General features: G+C 33.0%; 2 protein-coding genes across 2 annotated transcripts; one reads left to right on the top strand and one right to left on the bottom strand.

The window, feature by feature from the left end:
- Positions 1-422: 422 nt before the first annotated feature.
- On the top strand, positions 423-10,032 carry LOC111035062. Its single transcript, XM_022316566.1, has 2 exons — positions 423-634; positions 8,954-10,032. The coding sequence occupies exons 1-2, from the start codon at positions 548-550 to the stop codon at positions 9,872-9,874; spliced, it is 1,008 nt and encodes a 335-aa protein (XP_022172258.1). The 5' UTR covers positions 423-547; the 3' UTR covers positions 9,875-10,032.
- Positions 10,033-11,720: 1,688 nt separating this feature from the next.
- Positions 11,721-22,220, bottom strand: LOC111035011 (alpha-tocopherol transfer protein). The gene is made up of 7 exons (XM_022316492.1): positions 21,722-22,220; positions 18,267-18,358; positions 16,600-16,756; positions 14,768-14,961; positions 13,387-13,497; positions 12,979-13,129; positions 11,721-12,636 (listed from the first exon to the last, which is right to left on the bottom strand). The coding sequence occupies exons 1-7, from the start codon at positions 21,939-21,941 to the stop codon at positions 12,608-12,610; spliced, it is 954 nt and encodes a 317-aa protein (XP_022172184.1). The 5' UTR covers positions 21,942-22,220; the 3' UTR covers positions 11,721-12,607.
- Positions 22,221-23,738: the final 1,518 nt, after the last annotated feature.

The raw sequence follows: 23,738 nt of genomic DNA on the forward strand, positions 1-23,738 counted from the left end.
TAAAATAATATTTATCATTTTTGTAAATATTAATAAAGCTTAGGCTGTACTTTAAGGAAAAATTAAATGTTGAAATTTCTTATCACACGTTATTATCAGAAACTGTTAGTTATTTAATTCCAAAATTAAACATAAATAGAATACCTATAATTCATGTGTGATTTACTTTCAAAAATCACTCAATTAAAAAACAAGTTAAGTATTAAACTCAATACTTTACCGGAATCGATAATATTTTAATTTTTTTTCTTCCATTTTATATAACCTGATTGAATAATCATCGTATAATATCCAATTCGTCATGTGTCAGTTTGTGTGTTCTTCAATATACGTTGGTATTTAAACACATACCCATACGATTTATTAAACCGGTGGACAGATGTCAACGAGTTGTTTATACATTTCATAAAATATATTTTCGTCGAAGCAGATGTTTTCATAGTTGCTGCATCGCCATGAAGTTTTACAGTGGTACGCTGTACAAAACTTTAGTGCTCTTTTAGGTTCAAACGAAAAAATAATTAAATAATCGAAAACATTCTAAATTATGACTTTATTTATTAAAATTATTTTTATACTGAGTTGTGAAGTGTTCATTTTCAATCTACCCGAGTCGCATGGAATCCAAAATCCGGTAAGCATCGAAAATGACTTGAGATAATGTCAGCGCACTTAAAGGCTCACCCTCTATGGCACACTCTCGACACACCAAATTTCGTTGGGCAGAACGAATATCAGATACACATAGCCTATTTTATGTTACAGTGAATTAACAAATATTATTATGAAATATAACTTTTAGAGAAAATTACATTAATTTTTTGTAAGTTGGGTTTTATACGATGACAAATGCATTGTAATTTATTTTGAAAAAATGCATAATATATCACCGTGTTTACCGAAAAAGGCTAAGGTACAAACGATATGCTTAACTTTATGTTTGATAGGTTATGAGTAAATTCACTCTAATATTAAAGATAACGATACAGGATTGATGCTTGGACATTTTCCGTGTTGCATGTGGGTCAGAGAGAGGAAACAAATAGTGACCTTATATCTTACCAACAGTTATACACTTAGTGTTGTTTTGGTCGATAAGAAAAGACATTGAAAACAATTGATTTAACAGAAAACATCACTCATTATCTAAAACTAGTATAAACATTTATTTCCATAATTTAAAATCACTGCAAATGAACTATATTTGTTTCGGGGTAATTGTTTATTTTTTTTAATGAAATAATACATTTTTAATTTCATAAACTCAAACAGAATATTTTTTAAGATTTTTAATATGAACAAAATCAAATTATTAAGCAAAGCATTTCACTCATAATAATTTTAAATAATTGTAAATAAAAGTTAGAATTCAATTATCTACAGTAAAATTCTCAAAAAAATATTAAATTCAGAAAACAAAATTGAAAATGTATAATTTCATTCAATAAATTAATAAACTAGTAATGAAAATTATAATTTTTAGGTTTTAGGTAATAAGTAACTCCAAAATAATCCTTGTGTCTATTCATTATTTTAGTTATGTCTGAAAAATGTAATTTATTTAAATAGTAATGTTTTTATAATCATTTGATAATTGTATCAATACGCTTCGTTGTTTAAAAATATGAAATTATCTTTTAAGGAGAAATTATTGGAAATAATATGTCAAAGAAATATAGGAATATTTAAGATGCATGTATATATCGATTTTGTTATTCTTTTTAAAGTACTACTTTAAACTTGAAGATAAATAACTGTAGATACTTGAAATGTTCACCAAATATAAAATACAATTAGTGTTAACTATAGATATTTTTATTTTTCATTATTTAATTTCTCAAAATATTTTTGGTTGTTTTTTTTTTTTGGATTAATTTATATACATTTTACTTTTTTTTGTAATTTTTTATGATTAAATTTGAATTTTTTCAAAAAGAAAGGTTGAATATTTTATGCAAATACTAAAGTTGCTGTTTTAAGAATTCAAAATTACAGAAAAATCAGTTGCGAATTTTATTAAACGTTTGAAATTCAAATTATGGAAAATTCGTTAAAACCATGAAAACGTCACACACTTATTTTGTTGCTGAATACTTAAACAATTTTCAATTTCAACATTAGCTATAAGGATTAACAATTCAATACAAAATTCCTCAAGAGTTTTTCTTACACTGATTTAAAAATATCAAAAAATAAAAGTTTCTGAAACATTTTTTTACTGACATTTGAATTTTACATTGTGTCAAAACCGAAAAAAATAAACGATTTTAGTTATTTTGTTATAGTTCAAATTTCAAATGATATTAATCGTAGAACTTGAAATATTCTACTGTTACTTATCTATTATCTTCTAAAATATACAGTGCCTTTTTTAGAACATTTAGACTAATTATTTATGTACTAAAAATCTATTTTCACTGTTCTACGGTACTTAGACTTATACTTGTCTTAACAATAATATTTTTTCATGTTATGTTCTATCATCAGATGGGATCCCTGTCATTCATGTTCAAACTTCAAATTCCACATGATATCATCATATTATATTTTTTAGAATATGCTAGATTATAATTATTATGAAAATACATTGTAAATATTCCGAATAAAAGATAAAAAGAACAATAATATATTTTAAGGTATGCAATGTTTTTGGAAAAAGTATTTCAACCTTCTCTTTTACTATTTTAGAAAAATAAATTACTAACAACTTTTTAATAATTTATATCATTACAAATATATATATGGCGACTAACTGTCTCGGCTGAGTGTCGTTTTTCCTATGCGATGATTTAACGTCGAATTCAAATTCATTTCAGTGACATACTCAATGATACTCGATAATAACGGACTACGATTAACCAGCTTAGCGATTTGTTTTATTTTCAACGAAAATTACTGACATCTCAACTTCAAATGAAATATCGTTGTAAACTCGAAATTGGACGTCTTCGAATTTTGAAACATAAATATTTTATCACATATGAGTTCATTAATTACGTTTCTTTAAAATCCATTCAAATATTTAATTAGTCTTAAAATAGCAATATTTAGCAGTCAATATAATGTACTCAGTACGTTATCGTATAAAATAAATATACCTTGTACATATTACAATATTATAAAATATAAATATAAATTGAGTGAGTGATTTAACCACAAATTTCCAATGCAATATATATTTATATATATCATAGAATTATTAACCTTATGCAACAATATAGGTATTATTCGATAACCTACATAGGTACAGAAAATAACAATCATTTATTATAAACGCTTATCAAAATAATAATAATAATAATAATAATAATAATAATATATTTTCATTTAATATTACGAACCTCAAAGAAAACTCTGGACGAAAACTTTATAAATAACTTTTACTTTTAGTAAAATGAATTTTATTCCTTTTCGCAACACTTCTAGTGTAGTTCTAGATACATACAGATATGTGTTCGTTTTTGTAAAAGTAAACGAAAAACAACTCGGAGAATTGTGGCGAAAGTTTTTTTATTTTAAGTAATCGGTTCGAAGTTTGCTAGTGTGTGCAGTCGGACAGGGCAGTGTTTGAACTTAATCCCGAGTGTACTATATTTTCTCATTTATACCAAGAAAAGTCCAAGCATTTGGCCGAAACGAGTATATATGGAATATAGGTATAAGTACTAAATTCTCACTGTGAGAAATTATTATGAAAAAATTAAACTATTTCGATAGGTAATCGATTCTAGCGTTAGTTGTTAGAGTGTAGTTATAATACGGACCTCAGACATTGTCAAAAAACCATCATATTATTTTTGGTCACTGTCAGCATTTATCATAATATATGGTGATTACCATCATTAAAATTAATAATTCTAACACTGAAGCTTCGTGATTTGTCTAAATATTTTTTACACTTAGGTAATATGTGTCATATGGAACCTATATGACTGAAAAGGGGTAAAAAAAAAAATAAAATATAGTCAAAAAATAGAATTTATTTGTTCACAATAATTGTTATATTATATACATCGTCGTATGGGTTCAAACTGTATTGTGATTTGAGATTTAACGTGGTTGAAAAGTTATGACTATTTTTCACTTCATTTTATTTGATATTATACAAAATAATATGAAATAAACTTTAATGTACTAATATTGTATATGATTTATATCTTAAGTCTTCTCATAGGATTACCTGGAATATTATCAGAACCATAAGTGGACATGATTCAAATGGTTCAAAAGTCGGAAGTAGATATTGCATTTAAAAACAATGAAGTAATAGATAAATTGCATTTCTAATTTGAACGCTGGATATCCAAGGTCCGCTCGACACACAGTCTTAGGATTTCCAGAGATTGACTACAGCTACTGCACGGTTCAATAATTTGATTAATTATATTATTTTCTATTAATGTCTGTACCAACTTCTCATCATCATAATATAAAAGTAAAATTAAGGCCAAACACTCATGGCCAGCCCGTATTTTAAGTGGCCCACAGAGATTTTCTCATTAACTCGTCTGCCTCCAAGTCTGAGGTTCCAAACCTATTTTGACTTGTGGCACGTAAAATCATTTTTTTAAGAAGTGGATAAGTGAGTAACAATCTGCTGTACATTAGGTGTTAAGTGAGTCACAGTATTGAATGTGTTAAATATGAATTCAATGATTTAACATCTTTGTGTACGAAAAACAATTCCGAGCGATGCAGCTAATATTACTAAGTAGATATATTTTAATAATGTGGTATTATTGGGATTAAAGTAATTAATTTTATTAAATTGCAAAATTTTCAGATTGCATTTGAAAATGTCATTGTGTGTCTAACATATATCATAATATACCTTCTTACTTTGAAAGTTTTAAGTACCCACAAATAATATTTTTAAATAACGACCAAATAACTAAAATCTGTAAAAAACAACTGTTTCAATTGTAATTATGTGCAAAATAAATGTGGGATATAAAACAGAATTGCCATTACAACATTGGCCTACTACAATCAGTATTCGTGGTTTTTTTAATAATATTTTGATGATAGTAACTTCTTTTGGATTCTGAGCGGAGAGATGGATAACCTTGATTTTTCAATGATGTTAATTTTATCAAATGTTGAACATTAATTACCTACTAATAAAAAAAAATCGTGCTTCGTGGATCATCAGCTAATTAAAAAATAAATTGGAATTTCAAATGTCTAAGAATAACTCAAAACTACTCAAAATATTAAAAAAATTGTATCATGTATAAAATCGCTCAGCGCAGAATCTAAAATCTGGGGCCACTTATATTAATCATATAATTATAATTATAGTTATTGTGTACTTATTTTTATATTTTATAACCATGGTTTTCTTTGCTAGGTATATTTTATAAAATCATTTTTTTTTTTTAAATGTGAAAAACATGTATGAGAAATACATTAGAAATGGCTTCACGGCACTCTTAATTGAAATTCGTGGCACCCTGGTTGGGAACCACTGCTCTAAATATACAAACTAGGTAGGTCATTGTCTATTTCATGGGGCCTTTTCCAAAATGGCAAAATCTTTTTGAATCTTAAGGACTTTCATTTTAATCGGTTTAGTTTGTAGTAGCTATCACTATTGCTTATACATTTAATAATTACTTTCAAGGTTTAAAATTATATGTATCTGTGTATTTTTAATTACCAACTCGCCAATCTAATTAATGCAGATGTTAGTTATAGAATTATAATGAAAAAAAACTAAATGTTGATAAGATACATCTTATCAGGTAATATTTGCATAGGAATATGCAAAAAATTAGTCTACGATGTATAATTTATAAGTATTGAATATCGTCTACAAGTTAAAATGTCTGCAATATTGTATATTGAATAAACGTTTATTACTAAACTGATAATTAATAATTAATTATAGATTAAACAACGTGTATAATATACATATTTACCTTAATAATAAATAATTTATTACAATATGTTATATAGGTAGTCATCTATATTTATACTATATTATTATATTTGGTTTTAATAATAATTTTAAGACATTTTGAGTAGTATTTCTGTAATAACTGTCGTTCAGATCTTTTGGCGTTTTTAGAGAAATTCATGTTCAGGCGATAACTTATATTCCTCTAAAATATGTGTTTCATTATTAGTCTATTATTTTCAGTTTTTCGAATTTCAACATGATTATTTAAATAACCAGATACCAATTACCTACACAAGCCCTTCGCCAGCTGTGCAATTCTATTGTTACTTTGGTATCCTGTCAGATCTAAAAATACAGGGTCGAGCGATTAAAATTAAATTTATAATCAAAATAATAAAATCTTTAACAATTATTATGAAATCGTACAAACAATTATTTAACTGTATATTTTTGCCGTCGATGTTGGTAATAAATAATGATACTCTGATATTGGTTTAGACGAACACGAATAAACACTAAATAGTTACCTCCGTAATGTAACCTACATAACGTTAGCTACCTATGACTTACTGTTGCAATGTTAGGCTTTTATAAAATAATGCTAATCATACCTATGAATCCGTCACAAGTTGAAATTTTATTACATCTCCAAAGTTTTATCATATTTTCGTACGCCTTTTTTGCGATGTGAGATAGGCATATATTTTTACAGTAGACATTTGGATCGTCAGCCATTATTTATTGATATAAAACAAAATGAAAACATGCGGTTTCGCAGACTGTGTTGTCCAAACATTATAAATATATTGCTTTTGGAACATATTTACAAAACGCATAAAACAAACATAAACGTACCCAATAAATATAGTGTGAAATAAAGCTGATTGACGTGTTCTTTTTTTTTTTTTTTAATTACTTCTATGATAGTATAGACGACCGGGGAAGTAGGATTTATTCGACCTATATATATATATATATATATATATATGGGTAGTAATGTTACATTGTTGTCTAATAAAGTAATAAACTCTGAAAACATTTTCCACGGATCACGACTGTGGTAGAGTGGTCACGGTTTTGTAACCGATTGATTTCTTCACTACCACGTCGGCGATCGACGACACAATTACAAGAGATAACAATGTCGTCCAATAAAGAATAAGGTTCAATCTATAAAAAAAAAATGTGCGATTTGCACCACGATAACGTCAAAAAGTAACGAATTTCAAAAAGTTTCATTCCCAGACTATCTTATCGTCGACTATGGTATTTTTGGAATATTCCGACTCTTAACTGGATATAAAATTTCAGTGGCTGCTAAAACCAAAAAAGCTTTAGGGGATAAACATGCACAGGGTAATAACCGTGATGGTCACACATGTTAACAGATTCCCACATTATATTATTATAAAATACAAAATACGAGTACATACAACAAGACGATATTTTTTTTCCCGTCTTCGTACGCGCAACTTTACGACAACTCTATAATAAATTGACTTCGTACACAGTCACGGCTCGTTTGTATGTCTTATAACTAAAATGTTATTTGAGAATAAAAATTTTTTTTGTTTTAAGTATTCGTCATAAATTATGATTAATGTCTTATAATATTATAGTAAATTCAGGGCCCATAATTTCAGTCTCGTGACCTTTAAAAAGGAGGGTTCCGTCCATCCAACCCGGCGCTGTTTTGACGATTTTGGTGTTGTCATATTTTTAATCGAACATTATCTCAGGAGAGTGAAAAATACTCGTCCTTTTTGTAAGCAATAATATTTAATAATTCAATTTTCGACTGCACAAGAGACCGGTGGACTTTCAGAGGTACTCATGATGTTCTCGAGTTTATAACTCCACTCCATATATTATATTATTAAATTTAAATTTTTTAATCTTTCCGGCCAAAAACCTAATAAAATATTATCCAGAGTACTCATAAACACCAACATGCTCGTTCATATCATAGTACAATTGGCCGCGAGACTGTAATTTTTTTCCCGTGAATCATTTATTATTTATGTGTGATATTAGATCTTTGCCGTTTTATGATAAATCGTAGAAGCACGGTAGAACTCCACCACATCCAAGAGCGAATAAATTCGAAGTATTATGCCGGAATGGGAACGTTATTACAATAAAAAATTTATAAAATTGTAAAAAAATTTTTTTAAGACCAATTTTATATAGGTAGGTACGAGACGTGTCGTCACCGCTGCTGAAATATTCACTAACTCGGATTGCATCAAGTCTGACCTACGAAATTTCTCTAATACAGATATTTTGTACTATGTAGTATAAGTAAATTGTTCAAAGACTTATTGCATTTTCATGCAATTATAATATCTCAGTCAACTATTATTTAAAAACATTTTCAATTTATCAAACACGCTATTTTTTAATATTAGAAAGTCAGGTTAGTGAGGCTAGATAAATTGACACATAATAAATAGCTTGACTAATTAGAGGTACTAGTGGATTGTTTCTATGTTGTTACTTGTTTCTGATGTCGCCATTAATAACAGTAAAACAGCTTTAATTATCATTTTTGAAGGTGGTATCGTACAGAAAAATTAATGTAGTTAGTGCTTTAAGGTGGTCAAAAAAATAGACCGACGTGTTTGATGATCGGGAAAAATAAAAAAAATTATTAAAACACGTTAATATTTTATGCAATAAAAATTGTTGACACAAATTTAATATTGTTTTATATTTAATTAAAATATAACAAATTTACGTGGACACAAATCATTATCATTTTTAATTATAAGAATTTGAAATTTATCAAGTAAGCGCTTGAATAATAACACTAGTTTTAAATTAAAAAATAAGTCTTTATAATAAGGTAGAAGGAAGTCGATTCGGGTTGTGTCTCAAATAATCTCGTGAATTATCTCACCCCGTCTATCCGCAACTTATGTTGACGGGTTGTAAACTTCTTTATTTATTTCGTTTGTATTCCTTTCAGTTTAATATCATCCTATACCATAAGTGCATTTTTTTTAAACATCACAATTACAAATGTATAATTATATTTTTCTCTGCTTTCAGGGATACCATGTATCGACATTAAGTGAAGAACTTACACCCAGTGAACGTTTCATATATATATTTTTTAGGACTTTGCCGAATAGGATTTACTACTCATATGAGAAACATTGTTACATTGTGAGAGGACAAACAGTCCATTACCAAAACGATCTTCGTAGAAAAAGTGATGGAAAACGATATAAAGTCATGCCCCGATGGCAGTATTACTTGAGTAAATTGTCACCGATGAATCTAATACAATCTGGACTTGAATATGTTTCAATCGCGAAAAGTATTTTGGATGGAGGAGGTCTTGGCGATTATGCTGATGCCGATTTAGATGGTTTCGCAGATGGTGATGGAGATGATGGTATAGATGTCGGTGCAGATGACCCCGATGATAGTAAAAAAGAGCCAGGATTATTATCAAAAGGTGTGGACATGGGTAAGGATATGATGTCGCCACTGTTAAATTTATTTGGCGGCTCTAATGATGCAAATAATAATAACGAAAAAAAAGATGGTGATAATGGCAAAAACGATGAAAAGAAAAATGAAGAGCCCGGTTTCTTATCAAAAGGTATGGGCATGGGTAAAGATTTGATGTCGCCAGTGTTCAATTTCTTTGGCGGCTCTAATGATGCGAATAACAACAATAATAATGAAAAAAAAAACGACCCTAAAGACGATAAGGAAGGTGACAAGCCAGCAGAATCCGAAAGCTATATGGATATGGCCAAAAATGCCTTGGACAGTCCAGCTGTAGAAGTGGCCAAAGAAGTACTGGAAAGTGACGCTGCCAAAGACGCAGTAAAAACTGGAATCAGCCTCTTTGTACCCGGAGGACCAGCGATTGTAGCTGCAATGGATGGTATGCAAAAATACAATGAAGCGCATGCCACAGTCGATAAAGTGGAAGATAAAATACCTAAATTGAAATAACAGTCCCACAATTAAGTGTAATTAAAATTCAAATATTTTTAGTTTTTGAAAATCGTGCGAGAAGATATTTATGTTAGTTGATAATTAACTACCTTGAGTATGTTTGCATGTATTTATAATTTATTACAATATACAGTGATTATTTATGTTCATGTAAATGGTATGATAATTTGGGAAAAAAAAATTTTATTTTGTGTTCGCAGGCACCGATTTCTGTTATTTTAATAATTGCTAAATCAACAATATTATATATTAATATTCGAAAATACGTAGAAGTCTTTGTGTTTACGACATTCTTCAAGTCCAAAACACTTATTAACATCAAGTACTGTACAATACCACATTGAATATAAAACATTGATACGTATTATGTAGGACAAAGAAGAAGTGTTACTGCACTGAATATTCTAAATATTAATATTAGGTACCCAAATATTTATTTATGATATTATATGAAAATTGTCTCGCGGTTTTAAACGTTTAAGCATTAACTGATGATACCGCTATCGGAAAGGTCAGCGATAGATTAACACATTCATTCGTTGGCCGATATTCTCTAAGACTGATTAGAAAAAATGAAACACTTTAATTAACACTTATTAAATTTACAAAAATGTTTGATAGGTACTACCTATTAACACGAGATAATTATGAATTAGTATAATATTCATGTGTACCTATATGTGATTTTAAAAAAACATTAATTTTTATGTGCACTATAAATTTAAAAAAATAAAACCGATAGCGTAAAGTATATAAGTCTAAAGTATATATATATATATATATATATACCTCTAAAGTGCCCATCACATAACGTGGTGATTTGTTTTATACTTTGGAATTAAAAAATCGTGCAATATTTAACTTTTGTTTAACTCATTTTGTTCACTAATAAACTGTTGTACTTAAAATAATTAAAACTACTTAAAATTACTAAAAAGCTCAAACAATTACGAGGTAAACATACTCGGTACGTTATCCGTGGAGTTTGATTTTAAATTCTATGCAGAGTGAAGAGTTTATAAATCGAACAATGATGTGTTGTATGGGTATGGTTTTATTATAACTATTTTTTTTTTCACGCCGTCTTGTAGCAAAAAATTGGTTTCTTTAATCTTCTGCATAAATCGATGGCGGTTTCTAGTCATTACTCAGGGGAGTCAAAAATACAATAACCTTTAAACAAAACGACTACCGTGACAAATTTAAAAACAAAAACAAAAATTTACACTAAATTCCAATTGACAAGTACATAAGTAAAACAATATTGAGGGCAATGATTGAAAGCTCTGCAATGTGCTTATCACATATTATTTTGACGATACACATGGCAATGAATTTGTTAGAGTCACCGAATACTGCAATAGGAATTGGAAACGGTTTGTTGTACGATTTCCATTACCTACACCCATTTAATAATAATACGTATTATTATGTTACTATTGAGTCGTATTAGGACAATATTGAATAGAGTACATAATATGACACTTGAACTCGTCATTAAAAATGAGTATGTTTGCGAAATCTACAACTTTTAATGCCGATTACTGCGTACGGTTTCGAAAATGTGGCGGTCGGTGTCGGACATTCAACAAAATTGTCGACAGGTACCGACACCGTTGTATAGCATAGTCGTGGAGATAAATGCGAGCTAGATATATTTTCGACTTGTTGAAGTCACCGCATATACAATGTGGACGGGAAAACGGTTTCTAGTTTGATTTCCATTACATCCTTAAAATAATAATAATGATAATAATAAGGAATTATTAGGATTATTATGAGGTACACTACCAACACGCTACGTGTTGTGATGATATTGAATAAAATATTATGTACAACAAAGTGGTATATCGTAAATTGATTTTTATTTTCGTTTAAAATAATATAACAGCTGGTTTAGATTTTTACAACCACAGAGTTATTGATAATATATTCATTATAAATTAATATCGACATGTTTCAATTCGAGTATATTGTACTTAGCATATTATTATAATTGAGTACAAAAATATTTCTTTTATATATATATCACTTTCCAATCATCGAACTGTTTGATTCTAAAACTATTTATATGAATATAAAATACAACTTAAAAACTAAGGTTCTATAAAACAACTATAGGTAACATATGTGTTCTTAAAAGAGATAGTATTCAAAACAAAACAAAAAATAGGTATAAAATGGAAACAAAAAATAAAAAGACATAAAGCCATAAAAAACGAATTCATATCTGAAATAATATATTTTGACGACTAACCGTTACATTTTTATTTAAATGCACAACTAAAAGCCCGTGTGATAATCAAACCATAAACATATTTATTCATTCGTCGACGAATAAATACATATGGATATGTATATAGTATTATATATTATAATGGCTCTATTGTTTATTAAATAAATAAATATTAAAAATTATGACAACATCGAGGTGAAAACTTAGTTTGTGGTTTGCAAAAAACGCGCAAATGAATTAAAACCGTGCCATTTTTAAAACACCTTGCCCTTAATAGTGACACCATTATTAAACCTTAATATGATAATAATATTATAAAACTCATTATATCTAAGCCCATATAAAATTACTACCGTCGAAAGGTTTTTCTTTTTTGATTATGATTATTATTATTCTATGGGTTCCAATAAATATGTAGAATATCGTATCCAGTTTACTGCCCGTGTGACCGCAAACATTTTCATGAGCCGTTTCCGATTGCTGCCGTATAGTCATTAGTTTTTCAATCCATACGTGTTCCAGTCTGAAAACATGTAGACGTGTAAGTATAACAGAATTTAAGACAATAATAATAATAATAATAAAATATCTGCTGAAGCCGAGAAATGATTTTCAATTTGATGGGGTGAATATGAGATTTTCGTTAATAATTGTAATTTTACTTCTTCGACTTCGCCTTCATATTTTCTCAAACTGGTAGGTAGATGCATCGGCGTTTCTGTGATTCCCCCTCCCCCCTCCCCTAGATAACTTCCCGAGTTGCCATCAAAAACCCCGCCGGAAAAAAATATACATATAAATATGAATCGGTGATCCCCGGACACTGCAGGTGGTCTGTATAGTTATAATAGCAATCTGCACAAACCTGCGATGTAGCTCTCGAGGTCTTGCATCACAGGGTACCAATCGGCGCTCGAGTAGCTCAACTTGGGTTTCTTGCCACCGTAGTCTTCTGGGAGCATGTTGGCGTCCAAATGCTTGTGCAGGGACGACATCTTGTTGCCGTGGAAAAACAGCTGAAAACAGCGAGGGAAAACAGCAGATTAGATTTTGCGACACAACCGTTGGATATCATTGATAATGGCAAGAAAGTGTTGTCCATCGACTCCCGGAGATAATATCTCGAAATCACGAAAACATGTTTTCTCCAGAAGTCTTCACACACACACACACACACACACACACACATAGTAAATTGCCCAATATTCGTGTCTTAAACTTAGAATATTGAAAACAACGACGTGAATACTATACATAATAATATGATACGTACACGTTTCTTGAGCTTGTCACCAACAAATTGTTTGAACATCGGCCACACCATGTTGAACAAGAACGGTTGACGAACAATGTGCACTTCTTTCATGCGGAGTGGCATAGCTTCCTATACGAAAACGAATAATATGATATTAAGTACAAACGCATTGATTGATTCAGTGTTATTAAGTGAAAATAATTATTAAACATGCGAACAACGGTAGTCGTTTAAACGTGTATAGTGTATTATTTTCTCAACTGCGTCTCGTTGTACAAAAGAAACGTATGAAATAGTGTTTAGAGTCTTACGTATTTTACAGTTGAAATGTATATATATATAGTGTACGGCAAATACAAATAAATAATTTTGTTTATCTACATAATGCGATTGTAAGACATAATAATTTAATCAGTTCTATATCAGACTTAAAGTTCATCATCGTTATTATTACCTATATTTTTTTTTCAAACGGTAGTTGACGTAAACATAATAATGTTGTGCCTTATAATATTATGTAGTCCGTTATTTGTAATAAAATAATTTAATTAACAAACATTATCGCCGAAAAGCTAATATTATTAAATCGGATGAAATAAGACCGTCGATTGACGTTAAACCCATACCGTGGTATTGAACTTTTAACCGTAACTCATTTCTATATTAGGTACCCATTATACAGGTATGCAACTCGCGCGTGCACACTGTGGCTCTACCAGCTTTACGCACCTAACCAATTTTTTTTTCGCAGAACAGAATATTATTATAACTGTTATAACAATATTGTGATAAATGATGATGATAATTGTTAATGATAATAATAATAATAATAATAATAATGATTACACGTGCGTCTGCGTCGAAAGCGGTAATTGTGTTTCGAATAATTTAAGAATAACAAATCTCCGGTGTCCCTGCCCTTACAGGTAGTTACGCGGCTGGTTGCAACGTAATAAAAAGTTTTTGATGTTCGACTTAACACGGTGGTCAATAATAATTATGGTTTCACCCCACGAGTTGTTACGAATATAATACAGCTGTCTACGTGTATACGACGCACTCAATTATATTATACTGCGTAGGTATAGACCGATAATCAATCTATGGGTATAAGTACCTTTAATATTATGTCAGGGGCAAAACATTATTATTATTATTATCGAGTCCAAACACCGTTTCGAGTACGCCACGCATATTATACTACGGTTACTAATATCATAATTATGATTTAAACATTTTTTGTTCTGCGGACGAGACACGCCATCGTCGTAGACTTTGAACTTGGCGGCGGGAGAACGATGATAGACTCCGAAGTGCCTACACGTATGTATGGGCATAGAATGTGGTTTCGCCTATTCCTTAAAATTAGTAATCAAATTATTTTTTCCAAAGCGCTTACTTGGATGTAAAGAAGCAATGTCATTGCGAACGACGGTGACATGGCCATGACCTGTTTGGTGGACAGCCCATGGAAGTCGATGATGATGACCACGCCACGGACTTGAGTCTCTTCTTCCACTAGCGACGCGATTTGGATCAGGTAAAGCACTTTGAACAACTGTTCGCTGTTAAGACTTTTCGGGTCCCAGGCGGCTAAACAATTTCAGGATCGATGTCAATATCGTCGTAAAAAATATGCACTGATTTTTAAAATATGTCAACAGATCTCAGGACAATAATAATTTTCCGCACAAAATACGCAGGCACCTATACTGCTATGTGATTACGGATTACGTTAGTACGGATTTTCGGGGAACTCATCGTAAGTGCAGCGTATCCGATTGTTTTTGACGATTGCAAGTAAACCGTCTGTAGCAGCAACAATTATTCAACTAATTGACGATAACCGACAATTGCGAGTAGAATTTACAGTAGACAGTAATTATGTCACACGAATGGGATAAAAAAATATGTACATCTTCGTACGTATTACAATATTAATTCAATAGATCATTCGTGAACGCACGTGGCGATAAAAAAAAATAGCTTTCGGTCTGTCCGTGACAAATAGAAAATAGAAATCATCGTGCTGAGGTAGCTATATAATATGTTGTGACGGCACTGTGCAGGTACCCTTGGAGACGAAAATAATTATGTACCGCAGTACTGTAGTGTTGTAGTCTGCAGACGAACGATCACAATAATTATTGTTCAACGATTATCGTATAATATTAATTATTACAGTGCACATTGTTGTTGTTTGTTTTGCGATGACGAGAGGTCGACGACGCTAATCTCCGAGCAGCTACACCGATAACTCCCTTTCGATATATCAGCTGCTGCGGGTGGGTTATCGCAATAACAATTTATTTTATTATTGTCCCCGTTACGTAATAATACGAGTAATATTATTACGACGACCGACACCGGAAAAGCGAGTGCATCTAATATTATTACAGTGGCACCGCAGTCTGCTCGGAAAGTCTTGAAAAATGCATACCATTACTATAATATAGGTGCGTCGGTACGGCGAAGCCGTGATAAATATCTAAAGTTTCCCGCGAAATCGTCTATTATGAATGTCAAACATCATCAATAACGCATATTTCAATCGGTCCCGAGTAAGGGTGCTAGGGGGTGTGGGGTAAATAAAAATTATGTTATCACGCGAAAACCGTCCGGAGTACAACATCTCTGCCTCTGTTTCGGAGAAAACTCATATTATTATATGATATCGTTTTGGGGTCAATAGGGACTATAATATTATATGGTAGGAAGAGGTCACAGATTGCGTTCGTGTAGATACTTGTCGACATTTTGTATCTCGTTTTGATCGTGGGCTTAAGACGATCGCCTCGAGAGAAAACTAGCGTTTTCCGTCCGATAGTAAGAAATAATAATTATTGAGTAAATAATAATTACACATTATTATATTATAGGTATTGAAAAAATTCTAGAGAAATCTTCTGAGAACTAATAAACATTCGTTCAGTCTTACCCCCCCCCCCCCTCCGGCTTGTATCCACCCACTTACGAAGGGAGCACTAGTCACGTATTTTATTATATTATTTTTAATTACACAGCTAGCGAATTAGAAGGAAAATATTATGTGAAGCGTGGCTGTCGTCGTCGAAACAATATTATAAAACGACGACTTTCCACCTAATCCATAAAAATAATATTGTCACATACGTCGATGTAGATACCTTCTTCGGGGATACCGCGTATGACACGTTGTTTGTTTTTGTAAAATTCATCGATTCAAAAATATCGTTCAATAAATATACTTACATCCCATGTTTAGGATTAAGACTCTCCTGTTCTTTTGATCCCTGTCGATGAGCACATTGACAACGTTGTTCTCGGTGAACAATTTCTTCTCTTCCCTCGGCAAAGGGTTGGCGACGATTTTCTCGTGTTTATCTTTGAACGTGGCTAAACGTTTCATCTAATATGAGACACAACGACAAAAGCATATAAATTACAATGTGGTATTGTGTTCGCCGTTATAGTATCGTTATTTTACAAAACAATAATAATAATAATATTATATCGGCGACGAAAACGTTGTAGAATATATGAGTACTTAGGGGCACGCTGTTACACTAAATGTGTAGATAACAGAAGCTAATGATAATAATACGAGTATGCTCATAGCACTGACTAAGCAAGAAAATATACGAAAATGTGTTCAACATAAATTAGTGGGTAATCACAGTTGCAATGCGAAATAAGCACGTTTTAAAAATGTATCGAACACGACCGTTTGCGATTTCTTTAAGTACCTAATTAACTACCACGTGTTATCTTTGTTCTTTGGGTACATGCCGCACATCATAACACTATATTATGTAGGTACTATGCAGGTGTCTAATAATTACTCTGATAATCAATTTTTAGCAGACCATCCTCCCGCAGGCGTGTAGTGTAATTAAGACACGTACCTAATTGGTGTTTGATTCCGATAGCGAATTTAACAATTAATTAGGTATATCGTTTTCAGTCGACAGTCAAACTATTCTATATTATTATAAAATGTAGATGGGCTGGCCAAAACGGATTTGCCTGGTATACTGTGGTCACTGCTATTAATTAAAAAATATATTATATAATAACGAATAGCCACGTGCCGCTTAATAAACGGAAGTGTAGAGTGTGTATCGGACTGATTTTTTTCAAAACGAAATTACAAAATATCTGAAGATTTGATTTTCACGATATTTGCATTTTGCACACCCAAAATATACGGAAATCCTGTAAACTCCGTAATAACACCTATGGCTCGGTGGCTGCAAAACAAAGAACGGAACAGTGACGGTATTCGTGCTGCAGGATTTTCTCGGCTGTGCGAAACGCTCGGATGACGGCAGAATTCGTTCGCGACGGTGCGAAATTGCGGTATCGCAACCGCAGTCGTGGTACCTACTACCTGTTATAATCATTACGGTTCGCGTGCCGACGAACAGCCGCGGTTGATTATTTGCGAATCGTTGTTGCCGTCGCGCACGCGACAATAACGTCATTATAATTGGGCATAATATTGTTATATCGAAACGCGAGAGACTACGCTTTTTTTCGTGCTATCGATGTTGTCGGATCACACTATGTATACTGTGCGCGCGAGCGTGTGCGACCGAAACTGATCACACCATTTTCTTGTGCAAACAGACCGTACACGACGCACTGCAGGAGGACTGTCGTCAGAGCTGACGTGCACGGCGGCAACGTCGACAAAAAATAATGTCGTTATTATTATCGGCTCGAGGTGTTTTGACGTTCAGAGGCCGCGGGCCGCGAGAACCGCACTGCAGACGACTGGAAACGGACTGATATCGGATCGGCTCGTCGGCCCGGAAAAATCGCCGCGACGACGGACATGGATGCGCGCGGGTAGGCATAGTAATCGCGTCGATATCGCGTGTGGGCAATAATAGCGAGTCGGCGGTGGGTTTGCTTACCAGATCGTATGCACTCTGGGCGTAGAAATGGGTCGGTCTCAAGAATATCATCAAGTATTCGTCGGTGTCCTTGTACGACATCGTATTCTTTTCTGTAAGGCACGAGAAAAAAACATAAATAAATACAATATCACAATCACAATGTTACTATTACTGTTGTCTTACACTTGTAAGTCAATATTATAACAGTAGGTATATATCAAGGCGTGATTCCAATAGAACATCGATATTGATTGTATTACAAGACAATGGTGTGGGTCCATTGATTTATCGATTAAACATAATATTATACAGTTGTTACAGGTACTATCAAATTATCGTGAGAAACGTAATGAGAGGTCAACGGAACGACAGAGACGTATTGTTACAATAAATACATGATAATATATCGTAATGTACAATCACAATGCGTGTGCGTGTGTATTGGGGTGGGCAGGTATTGGGGGTGGGTTTCGAAAAATAACACCACCCAGCCACTAGATTATGCTCTCGATAGTTCATCGCGGCGTTCTAACAAAATTGGTATATGATTAAAACAATGCGATAATACCATTATGTAATTTTGCGAGGCTGCTGATCTTAAATAGGTATTGTATTATAAAAAATATGATTTTGGATGTGTCCGACTTGGCAAAGTTCAGGGTGTGATGACACACAAGCCCGTGCTTATAATAATACATTGCGCTAGAGACATTAATATTGTGTTAATAATTTTCGCGTGAAGTGTAAACGACGCGCTTATTGTAAAAATGTGATAATTCACTGTTATTTTGACTCGTCAGTTTAAGAGCTGATAGCGTGCGATCTGTGCTGAGATTATTTATACGATCGGAGCAATAGTCATTTGGGAGGCGGACGATAATGGTTGTATTTTATTTTTAATATCATATTGATTTTATCACACACGCTAAAAGCGTGAACGAATGTACAATTATTATTATGCTAGTTTTCATACGTTTCAAGGATAATTATTTAGTCCAAACTATAGAGTTGCAGGTCTCTGTTATTTTATTTACAGATAGTTTTCACTATCACAAAATTTCGTTATTTTTTTGTATTCAAATTTTTTTTATTTTCAATAATATCTGTAACGGTGCCCTTCAAAAATGATTGTGCAACAAAATATTTATTATCTATTCGGGCGGCGATTGAAATGGTTTTAGCATGCGGTACGTCAATAAATAATAATACAATATAATGTATCATATCATTAGATTACAATATTCTGTTTAGTTAAAATACATATAATGCATACCCGTGGAGTAAGTAGGAGATAAAGAAATAATTTAATTATTGTAACAGAAGAGTCAAATGTACAGAGTGATCGTCGGCTAGATCGGCATCTGTCGACTAAGGTGTCGTACTAAATATATTCGTTTTGAGATTTAAGAGTGATATTCTGCACCCGATAGGTTAGATTGATATCGAAAACAACAGAGCCCACCTAGCTTTTCAGATACTCGTCTATTGTATGCCACTAATTATCTATAGTAATAATATGTTGACGAAATCCCAAATAGAAGCGACCAACAGAACAATAGCATTTCTAAAACGTTCAGAAGCATCTAATATCATGGTAATACATAGAAGTATAAGACGTAATTAAAAAGGTAAACAAGTTTAAACTCTATAATAACCCTTGTTGTTGGAGGGAGCAAATCGATCAACAAAAATAATAATATCACGTCGAAACTGTGAATCGTGTAGGTACCTATTATACCACCAGGTCGAGTGTCGACAGAAACACGAGCTGCATACTCGCTAGCCTGACCTACCCATTGCAGTTTTATGGACGACGGTAAGAAATGTGGGGGAGGGGCATTCTATTTCATAAAAATATTATTATTATTTTCAAATTCGAAAAAATAGTGATTTTGCCCCGTCGAAATATATAAACACAACATGATTAAAGTACATCGTCGATTCGATATGACGCGTCACCGATATTCGCATGGAACCTGAAGTTTTGGTACTTCGCAAACAATTACAATACACGTATATTAGGCATATGGCTTTGAATTTGAAATGGGCACAGCCAGCTGTGCAGGTGGTGGTCATTCGTCGGTTTAATTAAAACGGAATTAAATAATGACGTAATACTACGGAATGATGATATGCATACAGATAATAATATTAATAATGTACACGAAATAAATTACCGGATTTGAACGTTTGGACTATTTTAAATAAACATAGATATAGGAAACAAAAACGGAGTCTTCAGTACGATAATATAATATTTTGTAAGGATTGACGTTTTTGAAAAATGAAATACCAATATCGCCACACGAAAGATCCGTGATCGTTTTTGTTTTTAATGTGAAATATTATTGTTTTCAAACAGTGGGACGAATGCTGGTATCAGCCTGTTAATATTAATTTATTATATTCACCGAATCTATGGCGGGACCGTTGATTTGTGACACCACGACCGTTTTTCCGAAACAAAGACGTAGATAAAATGTGTCAGCCTTCATATCAATAATAATAACAGTATTTTTGAACTCTTAATTGTTATAATGAACCGTGCGACTGGGTCGATTTCGTTTCCAATCAATGTGCAAACACGCGAATGTCGGAATAAATCAACATTTATCCATTATACACCGCACACCGCCACGACGTTAGCGACACCGGAAAGAAACATTATTTTTCTCACTTTGGTTTCCAATAATTGTTTGTTGTAAAAATATTAAATCATATCGTCTCACTTTGACGTCTAGCAAAACATTTAGGGGATTGTCAGAGGATACACGAAATTGTCACTATGTGAGGCGACTATACGGAAAGCGGCAGAGCACGCCGCAGGGAAATTCGAATTTTGTTTTTACGGAATAATGATGAAAAATTATAAAAAATAAAACCTCCGAGTAGGTAACCGCTCTCTCCCGTAGTTGTAGATTTCGAGTGTACCTTTAGTACCCCTGTAATGAATGCGTTAAATTCGAACTCAATGACGAATTATTGTAGGTACTCGATGAAAAACAATTCTGAGCGAACATGGTCCGAGTTCCCAGCAAACGGGGATAACAAACAATTATATCTTAAATATTTTAATACATTTACATATTCCTCCCTTTTTATTTCAAAAAGCACTGAGAATTTTCAATTTTGATCTCCCAAAAATACCGACAAGATTTAAATTCGTTACCATAACATATCTCCCTCGGAGCCTATGATTTGAGTACTATTTCCCCGGATAAAGTATCTTCGGATACAAAAATAGTAAATTAAAAAAAAAAAAAACAGAACTGCAAAATCAACGCATTCTTTGCTCGAAATGTAAAAAACTTTTGGGTTTCAGGTACCTTCCCACCTAACGGGATATCTTGTATCTCTGCAGGCAATAACTATATCTAAACCGCGAACCGATCGTCGTCGCCAACACCCCCAACTCACAACCCACTTCGGAGACGACGGCGGTTGTGGTGGTGGTGGTGTGGTCGTACACTTACCTTTGAGCAACTCTCGGAGTTCGGCCAACGACTTCTGCACCTGTTCCGGGGTCTCGCGGAGTTCGCGTTCCGCCAGCGCGCTCGTTTCTGCGCACAGCTTGGACGTGTCCAGACTGAAAGCGTTGATCATCTTCATGGATGGCTTCCTACAGTCGTCCAGCGACAACTTCTTAGACGACAAACTGGCTTTCAACATTGTGGACTTGGCGTTACCGACCATCAAACTGAAGACAGGACTTCGGGAAATCGCGTTGTGTTTACGACGTGAACGTTATTATCTCTGTGGAGATACTCGGGAGGTGTGCGACTGAGTAGTGCACCGCCGGAACTACTACTGAACTTCGAAAGCACGAGACGATACGATTTATATGTATCGTATTGGGACAAGTGTTGCGACACCGTTGCAGCGTATGGGTAGGTATATTATTATACTCGTTAGCGCAGTACACCTGAACTGATTACACTGATCCTACAGGTTTCTGACTAATTTCCGATACGTTTGCCGCTAATTTAAATACTAGCCCGGAACCCCGCCGTCGGACACAGGCGCGCGCGTCCGCCTATACCACCACCACGGTCGCGGTCGTTATCTCGCAGCATCATATCGCGCGGTTCGCGCGTCACGAATGCGCGCGCCTCGTCCCCGGCATGGCTCGAAACGCGTACATCGGTCTTTGTACGGTTTCGACAGTTCTTAATTTTTATTTTTCGGATTGGTTGTTTTGTTCTGTTTTGATTTTTTCTTTTTTTTTTCTCTTATCCCATGTTTCGTTATTGATTGATTTATTTATTTATTAATTCGTATTGTGTACTTAATATCGAGGTATTGCGCATAATACCTTATACCAACGCAGATGCGAATAAAAAATAATAATCATTATTATTATTACTATCATTACTATTATACTACGTTATAATGATGACCAATTCGAGATAACACGCGCATCCCAGCCAAACCACGGTGCACAATAATATTAAAATACGAATTTTTTCGGACTTTGCCCATTACACCAGCCGAGTTATTGTGTCATTTTGTTGTTTGCGAGATTGATAATAATATTGTGGGTACACCTAACTACCTACATAATATTATGTCTATGCGCCGCAGCAGTAACGCGCTTTGTAAACAATAATAGTGATTATAATAATAATAATAATAATAATAATAAGTGGATCGGGACGAAAATCGGATTTCGTCTGACTTATTGCTCGCCGGTCGAGTATTGCACTCACTTCGAGGTGCGTTTCCGAGGGGCACACAACGTCGGACGCAAACAGTCGTCTCCGCGATCGAGTAACATATCAATATCTTCAAAGTGTTCAAAAGTATAATACATATACGACCGGTGCAATCCAAAGAACGCGTGTCCTCGAAACCAAAATCCCCTGTGGAAAAACTCGGAACCCGTAGTATTCGACTTGTTAACAATTGCATTAAAGTGGAGAATATAGAGTAGAAATCGAATCGGCCCCGCTGTAAGTTTCCCGCTGCGCTCGTTTTTACGGTTTTCACATTTCATTTTACGGATTTTATCATGAAAACGTTAAACTTTTGAAACAGAATTCTATAGTTATAGATATGAACAAGCACGATATTATGATATTATCGTGTTTTCCATGAGTCGATGTATCGTTAATTTACTATGGTTTAAAACAAACATTAAAATAGTATTGATTAGCACGCAGTGGACAGGTTTTTTCTTACATTATTTTGTACGCAGTATAGTACCTATTTCCGTGATAACTGTGAGATAATTTGCTTTTTATCGATTATCATTTTGATTGTTTAATTCGCACTTTAAAAATCAATTGCGTGCCTTTTATTACCAGCTAGTAATTACACTAAAGCGCATAATGTTTTTAAAACAAAAATCCTCTACGGAAAACTAGGAACTCTAAATACCTATTCAGTTTACCGACTACCTATAATGCATAACAAAATCAAAAAACCGGTCCTTCCATAAGTTTTCCGCTGCGCTCGCTTTTGCGGTTTCTATAAACTAGAATTATCACATTT

Source organism: Myzus persicae, unplaced genomic scaffold (genome assembly GCF_001856785.1).
Source record: "Myzus persicae strain clone G006 unplaced genomic scaffold, MPER_G0061.0, whole genome shotgun sequence".
Classification (NCBI taxonomy): Eukaryota; Metazoa; Arthropoda; class Insecta; order Hemiptera; family Aphididae; genus Myzus; species Myzus persicae.